Below are 13,214 nucleotides of genomic sequence, written 5' to 3' on the forward strand. Positions count from 1 at the left end.
GAGGTACATTTAAGCTAGCAAAAGTACTCCAGCGACAATGGCAACACAAGTACAGAAAACTCAATTAGCTTTCGTGGAGGGAAATAAGCGATAAAGTGCTTGCTGCAGTGCTATGGGAAACAGGCAGTGGAGGAAAAAATACGAGAACAGCGTAAGGGTAGAACCCAGCAAGTTTGTGTCCTCATATGGAAATGCTCGTTGGTATGGCAAATTGCTCGGGGATGACCTCGGATAGCTATTCGAGACCGTGAGAACACGAGCCCGAAAACGACAAGCAATGCAACGAGATAAAACGGAAGGCGTAAGCGGTAATAGATTTTGTACCAGCAGCACCGACACCAATAAAAAACAAGGCGCAGAACAGGCAGGGCTATCCGTACGCAGTCGCCCCCCCCCCCCCCCTGACTTTGACCGATGCTTTTCTGTCCAGAGAGCTGGCCTCGATTTGCAATTCCTACTTCCGGTGAACGAAAAAAATTTTTACCTCACGCGTGTTTAAAAAGATGCCACTATAAATACTTCGCTGGCCATTACCTACAAAGGTCGATTTAAAAGTGTATATATATACTACCGATTTCTTCTAGGAGGTACGTAGCATACAGATAGTAGCCCATAGTCCATACATTGGCTTTACACGTACAGCTGATGCCGTCTTCCCGCGACCGATACAAGACGCGTGGAATGAAACAGAGTAAGACTGCGTGGCCGATAAACCGAGAAGGTGCATTGGGGAATGTCGAAGACGGAGCAAATTCGTTGTCTACGTCGAGTAGAAGTAAAACAACTCGGAACAAGCCGGTAACGACTTCAGCTGACCGCCCCATGTTTCGCGTCTCCACGAGTGATGTGACTGAGAAAAGGGCCACCAGTAACACGGGGTAGTAACACCGAGAATGGAATTCGTCAACCTTATGAACGCGCCCACATGCACGCCTATTCGCACAGAGGCGCAGACAGACGCACGTCGAAGAAACCTAGCAACTACAGGAGTAGCTGGAGCGGAATTGCAGTAGTCGTGAAACGAACGCTAACAATTTACAATAATCATTTTTTTTAGACTTGCAGCTTTAGAGGTGGTATACTTTAAATTGGTTTGGAGCGCTTTATAGTCTTGTTATGGAAACGAACCGTAAGTTCTTGGAGAATTGCATGCAAATGCTACTACTGATGTAACCCTAACTGCGAGCGTAAACCTGAATCAAGTCACGGAATGGAAAACGTGTCCTTTATTATTATAAAGCCTTTTATAGATACAGTGCTGTAAAAAAAAAAACCACAAAGTTTTTTTTCTCGAGTTAGCAAAAGGCCACGATGAACTGACGCAAATTATTTATTACAGCTGCCGAAGTTCATGTGAGAGTATCTTATTTAGCTTTAACACTTGTTATTTTTTATCAACTTACCAGTTTCTAAATGTTCCATTTAGATCGATTTTACCCAAAGATTCAAATACGTATAGTGCAGGAAGAAAAGTAGACCTGTTTTGTCAAGGCAGTTTTAGAAAATTCTGGCAAAAAAAATCAAGTGGATTTAATAGATAGCTAATCTATAGAGCCGGTTGGCACTACAACAGGCACAGGCAAGAATGAACGGTGAAATATACCCTGGGAGGTAGCAAGGTTTAGGGTTATTCAAGAGGGGCGAACCTCGACTGGCTTGAGGTTTTTGGAAGGTTGGAAGAAGATTTTTGGCCATGGAGAAGCGCATCAACCTACCGTAGATAAGGCAAAGGCACCATTACCAATTAATTTTTCCAGATGATCATTTGTATGCAGAACACATACTACTGTATAGCGTGGATTTAACTGATACGTTTAATCAGCCGGCTCTACGTAAAATCGCCGTGTGCCCTGCGGGCTGGGGTAGAGGGGGCTGGGGGGCAGATCTGTAAACGAAAGCTCTAATCCAATGTTAGACTTATATAAGAATGGTTTAGCAGTAAGACTACATTAATATCATACATATTCAGTTTCGTCACCTAATAGCTTGCTGTAGCATGTACGTAAAAGGTACGACCCACACAGCTGTTTAGTATAAAAGTAAAAGTATCACTACATTATTGACAGGGACAAGTCTTCAAATTATTTTTCATTACGATGGCACTAGATTCACGAGTATTTGAGTATCATGGCCTGTGACGCTGCTGGTAATTTGTCTTGTAATATAGCAACCGTCGGTCTGTAAGAAACTTGAAGGACAGTTTCACGGAAACTGAAATATTCACTAAGTATATAGCAACACTAAACTATTACTAGTCGTTCCCATCCGTAGATACGTTTTATTCAAGGGAAGCAACTTGTCTGTCTATTCCAATGTAAGTTTTTCCCTATTTTATCATAACGTATGCAGTGGTACATATAAGCAGGCAATCAGTACGCCTGCAGCCGTTAATGGCATTTCTCGAGATATGCAAGCTATTATGATGCCTTATATTGCGTTATGGAGCGTCGCCATTGAAAGATGTTATGAAGTATGTCAGAGCTATTTGAAGCTTCTCTCGAAGATGTTCGGTCATACATATTAATTTCTGCGATATCGTTGACGTTTGAAAAGGATTTTCCAGAAAAATTTTAAACAACAATTCGTGATTAGAATTTACCCTGCGACTGTGACGTAAATGATAATGTTCATCTATATATTTTTATTACACCTAGAATTGATTTATTCAACGCAATCCAACATTTTACGGAAACGAGCACCCTTTGATGCCGATCTAAATCTTAGGGAAATATATTAAGTTAGCCTCGTCAACGTTTCTGGCCATGAGACAACGTAGATGGCCTTGGTACTGATTGAAACCCAGAAAATTTCGCTTTTTTACCTATTGATTTGTCAGTATTAAGTATGACTATAATTGGAGATGTTCTCATGCGCACTTACTGATTCCCAAACTATTTTTTAATCTGACATCTCAATTAAATGTTGAAATGTCTTACAGCCGTCTACCGCGTGCAGAAGCTTTCGAATGACCCGTAATAATGATTAAGATCATCCCTAATAAACTAATCGGGTTATTTCAGAAATATTCAGATGGATTGCAACGCGTGAATAGCTTCAGACCTTGATTCGAAGGTGGCCGTTTTATGTGTGTGAACATGTATCAAACATACTGTCAAATCTGCTAGCACACACTGTGAAACTAAAGCTTTCGCAATTATTACCTCGTCCTGGCGGTTACTTTTTCTATTAATCTCTTGCAGCTTTATATTGAGTTACTAACGCCTTTCTATTATTTGTCTAACAGCCTTTCAGCCATCGCACCTGTACGACAGCTGTCCGTTCTCCATTTATCAGCCTACCTGCTGCTCCTCGACCTTCTTTAGGACATTCCTTCTACTGAATATACTCCTCGCTGTTGTTTTCTTTTCAAGAACGCAGCGCTAAGGGAGATGATTAACGACTGACTCTTTTACGAGCCACTTACCCAAACCAAAGCGGAAGGCAGACATACTGTTTATATTATGGATCACATAATACATGCCACATAGCTTCTACTACGATCATGTGACGGACTCCCAATGCACCTTATACCGCCCCGCACTTTGCTGGAGAACGTATCCGCATAGAAAAGCCATAGAGAAGCAGGCCTCATTGAGGAGTGGTATAACGCGCGTGTACTAGGACAGTGGGACGGACCGATGGGCGAACGAACGAACCACCGTTATGCTGCGCGGGTAATCTTCTCATAAAGTAAATCTGCTCGGGGAAAAGAGCACGCCGTTCTGATTATGAAGCTGCCTGGCAGCAAGCACGACCGGCACCAAGCATGATTATTGCTAGGCAACTGGACCACGGTTGTGCCGCCGTGGAAACACGCGGCTCGGAGGATTATACACACCTGAATCGGAGAAGAGGACAGGCTGACGGTGCGATTGCCATCCCGTTTGCGTAAAAAAAAATGATATATACTTATATGTATATAGCGAAAGTTATAGTTTCTATCCAGTATTTATTCTAGGCCAGTTTCTCGTTGTACGTGCAGCTCGAGCCGAGCTGAAAATGAGGTGAGTTAGTGAAAGACTAGACGAAGGGCAGGGTTGTCGTAATTTGGCATACTTTTCTTCCACATCCTTCGTTATGAACCTTTCTCGTAGCGAGAAACGCAATTGTTACCGTTCCTTCGTCCGGCTATCACCGATGCCGTACAATCATTATAGGCAAAGATACAGTTGATGATAGCCTGTAGCCGCTTTCGTTAGACTCTTCCATTGCTTCTACACAGTGGTGATTTATATAATTTGGAGAAATGCTACCATCGCGGCTCCACACACAGATGCGTTAACCGTGAGTCAATTTACTTTGTCCTGCACGGGTTGGAATGCACGATTGTCCTTCCATGATTTATCCGATGTTGGTGCCAGATGAGGTATGGCAGCTCATTGGGTCTCCATTGGGAATTCAAGTAGCTTCAGATGCCAATGGTGTGCTAAAAAGTTAAATTGTGACGAAGCTGAAGTTTTGACGAAATCGTTCACATGTATTGTACTCTCATTGTAGCAAGGATAGGTAATCGTCGTTAAAAGTAACATCTCGACGATGCATGCCCACTCATAATGGTAAAGAAAGTACTTCTGCCGCAAGTGCTGATGGCGTTAGGAACGTTTTAGCTAACATTGACCATATCATTGCTATGTGTATTAATACGCAATTTTGACTGAGTTTAAAACAAAGCCATCAAATAATACTAGCGAACAATCCCTACTGAAACTCCAATACTCTTCAACTATAAAATCAAGACCGATTGACAAATGACTGGAATATAAGCTAATCTGCATTGACTGTTTACGATCTGTGCTGGGGTATGCCTTCGGAGGTAATTCAACACATGTATCATGATTCAATTGCCAAAATAAGAGTTTTTGGAGCTAATCTATTTTGACTCTAAATGGTATATTGATCTGTACAGGAAATAATGATACTGTAAATCCACACGTGTCTCAGGCGTCTAAAGACTTACGAATCTCGCGTGTTGCTCATCTGCCCATGTTCTACACTCAGCTTAACGACTGCTACGAAAATATAAGTTATTCCGTTTAGATTCTTACTTAGATCTCGATATAACGAGACGGACACAGTAAGCCAGAGCGAGCAAACTATGAATGGCCGCAGAAGCATGTGCTAAGGGCTGATTTTGCCGCTGCCGCTCACTTACCGAAGTGAGGTGCAAGCTGGTACCCAAGGGTTAGCAGACAAAAAAATACTCGTTGGCCAGAGGGAAGTCCTGTACAAGCTTGCTGTCGGTCGGAGTCTGCGTTGAATTCCTATGCAGATTCTTTTTCTTCCCAACATTTATGTATATATTTAGTACATATGCTTAGGTAACACTCTCGGCCCGTTGCTTTCGTCCATATCAATCGACCTCCACTGCAGCACATTGAATAGCGACTCTGTCGACAGGGTGAATATCGGACCCTTTCGCTGCCGCCGATGTACGGCAAACCCAGTCAGTAATTGATTATTTCCCAGCGAGAAAGGAGTGCCAGCAAGCTGTGCGGGTACGTATGGCCGAGTGTGATCATGACAGACGGAAAAAAGCGTTAGAAAAGGAGGAGGGGTACCAGAATGTATCTTCGAGCGTTACAGTAACTAATGCTATTCTATATTATGTACGTTTAGTGTGTAAAGGCCATATTTGCAAGGGTCTCCTTGACCGCCCATTCAGGACCCGTATACATGCAAGTACACATTCACAAACACGTACAAGTTTTCTTATAGATGGGAGAAACGGCGTCATAGATCTGTTTCCGTTCAGTGCCAGCAGTTTTCGCTACTACCCGTATGTGTCGATCGAATCGGCGTGTATCGATATGCCTTTAAAATTGATATTTACCGTTTGAATTGTAACTCAAATACGAGGCCAAAACTCGAATGAGGTCAGTGAGCTTAGGGCTTTTAGCAGGCCTGCCAGACCCATGACGTGGTTCTCTACAGTCCTGTCGCCGGGGGTCGGGGAAAACTAGGCCGTCCTGGCCTAACACAGCCGAACCGCCGTCTTTCAACCGATTGAACACCCATTTCCTTTACCTGCAAAGGCACTCACAGTAGTCAGTAGAGTGCCCCAGTAAAGCTTCCAATGGCAGTAGAGTATAAGAGAAAACTGACAGAGCTTAGAACAGGGAGCGAAAGAGCACGGGATAAGGTAAAGTTTTGACAACTGACCGGCCTGATACCTTCGAGGTGGCGACAGTTCATTACCATGGTCGAAGCCATTCTTCAACTAGCTCTGTGCCTGGTTCGCGCCTATTCGCCCTAATTATTTCGTAAAATTCCAATAAGTCTTTTTTCGCAGTGCTTTCCAGTAACTGCGTCTGTCAATGTTTTCCGCACGATAGTCCTAAAGCAGGTTCTGCGTTAGGCTATTGGCTTTCAACACGTTTAGTTCACAAAACTTGAAAAGTCTACTTAGTCTAAGGCTGCCAAGTTTGTCCGAATGTTTTATAACTTATTCGGCAATCGTCCATAAAGAACAGCGTCCGTTTGTCGCATGACAATCCTATGGAACTGGTCCAGCAATGGTGATTATAGACTAAAATGTGATATATTTACTTTGTATTAATCGAAGGGATCATTGTTTCGCCGGTAATGTGTAGTACGAGGTTCGACCAAATATAGCTTCTAAATAACGTAACAGACGGTCAGAGATTTCATATCCACCAGTAAACTAAGTTCACTCAATCGCGAATTAGTTATGGCTAGTGATTGTTTTTGTTTTCACTGTCATCGTTGAGTATTTTTTTGTTTTTTACTCAGTGTAGGACAGCTACGTATCTAGCGTAATGAAACACGTTAGCATTTTTGAAATTGGTTGATGAAGTAGAATCATTACACGATGCAGGTTAGGATAGGGATAGGAATTGAAATGTAGAGAAAGCGAGTAACAATATATAATGCGTTTTTCTATCATCTACCATATTTAATCATACCTGGTAATTTGCATGGACATTTGAGCCAAGAATTTTCAGTTAACCAAAATTTTACGGTAATAGTATCGCTTAGTTAATAAAAATAATATTTTCTACTTATGTAAATAGACCAAAACTGTATTTACTTAAATAGTGCAGAATCAGCATTCCCTAACTTCAGCCTACAAGTAATAGATAAATTTCACCAGAATTTTTACAACAACTATCTTCGAGTGGGAGAAAACCAGAGAGACAAAGAGCTTTCAACAAAGCAGATAATTGGAGACCTATTTCAATATGTTCCATGATCATATCAAACGTAGTTTCATCGGAGCGTCAATAATGTAGCAGCACATATATCAAACGTAGTTGCAAAATTTTGACTGGGTCAGACTGAAGCCTTGAAGAGGCATTGGCATTGCAGTGCTATCTTTTGATGGGTCGGAAAAAAGGTAACGCTCGCAGTGGCATCCACACTCGGACCGATGGGGGTTCATGGCACCGTTGCCTGAATACAAAAGCAGAAGGTAGGAAAGAAAAGGAACAAACGGCGTAATATGGATAGCGCAATAAACACGTGCAATAAATATAGAATGAAGACGACAAGCGCGCCATCTGTGACTTGTTTTTAGAAACGTGACGATGTGCTGCGTCTCTTTGAAGGACACAGGAGACATGAAATGGCTTGAACAAGTAACACTGTACAATGCATAGCGTCAGTATTCCAGATTGAGGCAATTTCGGAAAAAGCGTTTCCTCTAGAAAAAAAAAAGTACTATGCGTACATATAACAGTTACGCTTAAAACTGCACAATTTTAATTCGGTCAAAAACAAATCACCACGTGGTATGAATGGAATGAAGGAAATCCTTTGAAAACTGCCAAGGAACATGCCTCCTACAACCATCATATGGAATACGCAGATGACTTCATGAAATATAGGACTGCACTTATAGCTATTATAGAACACTGTCTATATGACGATCGCATAAAACAGAATAACATCCAGAACAAAGTGTAAAGGGTCCATATCGATTCGAAGTTATCCGTCCTAACTCGAACCACAGCTTTCGCCATCACACAGAAAGGCCAATGACGTACAGGGAGCAAAGAAAAAGAAACGGTACATACTTTATGTCTCACCAATGTAACAAGCAGACCGAAAGATTATGGCTACTTCTACAAAGCGATCTTTGAGACTAGTGAGACCGTCGCCAAGGCGATAGTCTTCACGACAGTTAATTTTTTTTGAGGTGGTGGGGCCCGATCCACATTAGCATCGAAAATACGGCAGACTAGAACATGAGGAGTAATTACGTCGATGCAGCCTGTAAACAGGCTTGAGAGGAAATAAGCAGTTCCTTATACGCAAATCCAAATACGGTATATGGTATGTAAAAGTGGAATATGGTAGAATACGAGCAACACTTGTCCTCAAAACAAAGAAAGATGAACTTCTAATAATTGCTCAATGCAACTCTAAAGATTCCGACACCTTAGCAAGCTTTCTGTTTTAGTTCGTTTATCAAGACACTGACATGTGTTAGTTCTTACCAAAATATGAGTATTTTCACTGCGAAACTTCCATCATTACCTGGCAACGCATACAAACACACGAGATCGCCTCTGTACCAATGTTGTACAGTCCCCCTGATCGGCTGAAGACTGAGGATGACTACGTTTCCATTGAATCAAAGAGGATTGTCGCGATGTGCGTAAGATAGCCGGGATCGCCTCGAGAGCCGGTCATTAAATTGATTCCGTACATAGAGCGACAGTACTGTGAAAACGAGGACTATATAACTTAAATGTGTGACAGGACAAGCAAGCGAGCAGTAGAACGTTTTCCTTACTCGGAACTGTAGGTGACCATGATTTTTGGGTAACACACCGTCGACTGATTTTCAACGGTCCTGAAACCAATGGGATTGTTTGTCGTATGCTTTTTTTTCCATATGCCTAAAACAAGCATAGGATTATTCCACAAAAAATATGGGGTCAGTCAAGGAGTAGCGATCATACGGCGTATACCCACTGACTTGGACATTCCTATGGGAATCAACAAGGTTTTTAATAGAATACTAGCCAGTGTTGCTTGCAACTAATGACACTCACTATATTAGCGCACTCGTGCATCCAGATGTCGAATTGTATCACGAACTCATCACAAGGTTGCTCCAGTTATATACAGAGCAAATAAAAACCAGGAAAACTAGGCCGCGGCGGAACCACGGTTGCTCGGGAACTAAGATTATGAAACATTGAGGTTAGGCGTCAGCATTTATTCGTCCTACTACAGCACACAAAAATTTTATTAGAACGCATCATAGCGCAGGCTAAACGTAAACAGCCGGCGGGAAAGCCAACTCCTAAACTAGGAGCAGTAACAATCTCACTTGTGTCTGCGCCAGGCACGAGAATAGCGTATATCAACCCGTGTCGATCCGAGTCGCCTACAGTTCTAATTTAACAGTGTTCTGGCCAGGCAAGATAGAAGGCAATGTATGAAAATGCCTGCTCAAATGACGACAGCAGATGAAGAGATAAATTAGAGTAAACAATCAAGAAATCACACCCTAAACCCTGAGATGAATGAATTTCCGTGAAACGACAACCCCACTGCGATCCGGTATTTGATACTGATTACGAAGAATGACAGATAAGCACAGATCAGTGAACGCTTTCATGCACACAGATGATTTTCCGGCGTACACACCATTTGTAACAAATACTCTCTGTCTTCATTTACGTATCAGAGATCAGACTAGAGATCAACGCATAGAAATCGCAAGTCCTAAACTTCAAACAAAGGGGACAGTTATCAAATGTAGGTACACTTCGACTAAACGAAGAAGTACTGGATAACCCGCTAACTCCGAGTGGTAGATCGTTTGCAGCGCACCTAGAAAAGAAAGCTTTTATATTCTCATCTGTGATCGAAGGACTGCGGAGACCTGTTGACTACCTCGTTTCATTCCTCCTAGATAAGATGCTCCAGATATCCTCTGATGAGATAGAGCCATGTTGGGATAACCTTTCTGTCTATGCATCTTACGCATAGAAAAGGCTAAATTTTCCTTCCAGTGGGACTGCATCCGTCCATAAAGAAGCGATCAGACTACGCACTGGCAGATACGCCGCTGTTTGTCGTAAACTATACTTACTGCCAGAAAAATTTGGATATCTCCAATTTATTAGAAGTTCTTAGATAGAAGAAAATATCCGACTTTGACGCTACATTTTCTAACACTAAGACAACACCATAAGCTGTACACTCACCAGATATGCGGTCCGTGGGTTCTGTAACGTCTTCTGTAACATTCATTATCATTATTTCAGAGATACGTATTTTTGCAAATACTGTTACCTGCTATGCCTTCGATATCATGCCGAGAACTCGAAAGTATTACAATACTGCTGACAGGACTGACATCAACGTAAAAACCTCTTGACAATCATAGGAGCAAACATGCTTCTAACTGTTGTTCAGTAGTCGCTGCATCACATACGTACGTTCAGGTGTCTGCTTGGCTGTAGGAGTAACGATTTTCTTCGGCCTGGTAGTGATATTCCCAAACCTCTGATCGATTGAAAAGTGAGATTCGTAAGAAGGAAAAGAACTACCAACGTTGGTGTTTTTTTATTTGATAATATTCCGCACTTGTCAATGGTCTTCGAACGGTGCCCCCCCCCCCCCCTATGTGTTTTTCATAATCACACACGGAGAATATATACATATACACAGACTGTGAGGACCGCCCTACTGAAACATTCTGTTCTATATATAAATATAGGTATATTCTAGGGTGTACGTCATAACTGTGTTCGAGGTGACTTATGAATGTGTTTATCACCGTATAGAATTTCAAAGGCGCAAAAATCTATAGGCAGTCTAGTATATTTTCGGTAGAGCACTTACTAGGGCAGGCCAAAGCAAATGGTGGACTGGTGGGTCATAATCGCCCCCCCCCCCCCCCCCAAGGGAGATTCAAAAAAGCTCGATTGACCCTAGTCTGTCACACGCGCTGATATTGTTTAAAACTATGTACAAACTCTGTTAATATGCAACCACCATTACTCTAAATGTTACCGGCTCCTATTCAGACATAATTAACGCTTTTAGGAATGTAAGTCTGCGCAATATTTTACGGACTCCTTAATTAGAGAATAACACTCATTCTTGCTTTTAGGCGGTGCTAGAGAGGAGAGGGGTAAGCTTCGTTGACTTTCATTAAGAAGATCTACAATGCTATCGATTGCGAAGCTTGGTAAATATGCTTATGACAAAACAGTTAGTTCTGTTTTCTAATAATCAATAGTGCTCTAAAGCTGAGAATTGTAAAAAATATCTATTATTCTACAATTCTGGCCAGAGTCCTGAATTTAGCCTATGAAGGCTTGTTTGTTTGTAGCAAAAAGCGATTACATAGTCCTGTTCTGATAGCGGTGTTTTTATTGCGAATACTGTAATGGTTTGCATAAGCTAGACATACATTCTTTCAACATTTATCCAATCTGTTTTGTCAAGACATAAAAAGCGTTTTTTTAGCAACAAGCAAATTCTAACTGTGTTTATTACTAAGTGATATGCTTATCTTAATGCTAGAGCCAAAAAACTTCTATCCACGCGGAACAATATATGTGGTTACACTTAGGTTGACTTTCGAAAACCCGTTTGTTGTTTTTCTGTCGGCCCCGTTTACGCAGGTATCGACGCAAATGTGCCTGCCTTGTGCTGATGAATATTTTTTTGGCGAGACAATAAAAAGACAAGATTTTAACGAAGATAATGGTTTTCCTTTAAGGGAAGTTTCCTCGAACAGATCGTATTTGCCTTCTTGTTAAAATCAACCGCACAACAGGGAAACGAACACAGAAATATTAAATCAAACGTCTGTAGAAACGTATGCTTTGTCCAGAACAAAGCATCTAGGAGGATAGTAGTGAACCAACACAAATATACATGGTGATAACGGTACGTGTTTCACGAGAACAATAAGATTAACCGATAATTTTCTTCACCGAACTGTATTTATTAAGGTGCATCCACTAATACGGTATAGTTAGATTTTTCAAAAATGCCTCGGTCGTTGACATAAAATTTTCCGTTTACCGAAAGTATTCTGAAATTAATCTTATTGATTTTCGAATTCTAAGCGAAAAATAGAAAAATCATCGATATCTATTGAAGATTTTTTGATGTGCTGAAAATTCACAGAAAAATTAGCACAAATCGCCGTAGCATGGCTGTTTTGCACGTAAATAATCGTCAAAAAAATTACTAAACAGCGTTTTTTCAACAATATATAATATAAAATAAGTTGATAATTTCTCAGCCGCGGGCTATTTCTATGTGCACTGATATTATTTTTCAGCCAGGCACGGAAAAGGTATGAAATGCAGGCATCACGAAAGTCTTCGATAAGTATCACGGCCCCATTTTGATCAAACGTCAGCCAAAATACTTTAAATTAAATGAAAAATAGTAACATTTTCCAAACATTAAGAGATCTATTTTACGTTAAAAAAAAATATTATTCCGTTGAAACGTGCTTAATAATAATAATATATAACTACACCAATAGATGCTTTTAGAACCTCTCAGTACTTATGCACTTCTTTCTTTTTGTGATCTTCGTCGTTCTTAAGGTAAATATAAAAAACCGAAATCAACCGAGCGAACATTTTACACAAAAAATATTTCGTCTGGAACGATTTACGTCTCGTTCGACGAAGGTCGAGATGTTTCCTTTGATAGGCAAGGTTCCTAGAGATTTCGCTCCTTACCTTTGGCTTTTTTTAAAAGCGGCACTGCACGCAATCTTGGATAAACCCTATTTTTTTTTTTATAAACAAATTCCTAAATCATCTTTTCGCTTTCTTTGCCATTATCTAACAACTCTAAAAAAGTAAAAACGTCCGCAGTGTATTCAAGCCTCTAATTCCATGAAAGTTACTTACCGACATCTGATCAATAGAAGCTGGTAGTCCGCTGCTAAGGTCACGGGGTTTTCGCCAAAAAAGCGCTGTTCCAGTTAAACCCCTTTTTCCTGGCGATCCTAAACCCTTTGAATGGCTGGCACTGACACCAGAATCCGGTTGGAGACCCTGAGTAAGCGCCCAGTCGCGTCGCACGAGCTGCACGGCTACGCGATCCGGGTCGATGATGCGGAATGCGGTCACGTTAGCTTTAAGCGAGTAGAACTCGCGTAAATCCAAGGTGTGGAAATCCTAGACACAGGAAAAGTCATCAATTAGAAAAAAAACAGCGGTTATTCAAATTTAGACACAATTTCAAGAATAAGTAGTTTG

The 13,214-nt window shown here is 41.2% G+C and overlaps 1 protein-coding gene and 1 long non-coding RNA gene across 4 annotated transcripts in view; one reads left to right on the forward strand and one right to left on the reverse strand.

Annotated features, from left to right (window-relative positions):
- LOC111250772 (uncharacterized) overlaps nt 1-11,692 on the forward strand; it is a 40,890-nt gene extending 29,198 nt beyond the window's left edge. The window contains exons 6-7 of one of the 2 annotated variants that reach the window (XR_015329396.1): nt 11,093-11,170; nt 11,610-11,692. This is a non-coding gene — a long non-coding RNA (uncharacterized LOC111250772). The remainder of the gene's footprint in view (nt 1-11,092; nt 11,171-11,609) is intronic. The other variant, XR_015329395.1, reaches the window with a different exon arrangement.
- LOC111250771 (glutamate receptor ionotropic, kainate 2-like) overlaps nt 1-13,214 on the reverse strand; it is a 112,674-nt gene that overhangs the window by 24,412 nt on the left and 75,048 nt on the right. For both annotated transcript variants that reach the window (XM_086991621.1, XM_086991622.1), the window contains exon 8: nt 12,864-13,133. In XM_086991621.1, the coding sequence (XP_086847747.1) occupies nt 12,864-13,133 (270 nt within the window). The remainder of the gene's footprint in view (nt 1-12,863; nt 13,134-13,214) is intronic.

The sequence above is a fragment of the Varroa destructor genome, unplaced genomic scaffold (genome assembly GCF_002443255.2).
Source record: "Varroa destructor unplaced genomic scaffold, Vdes_3.0 BEIS01000005.1, whole genome shotgun sequence".
Lineage (NCBI taxonomy): Eukaryota > Metazoa > Arthropoda > Arachnida > Mesostigmata > Varroidae > Varroa > Varroa destructor.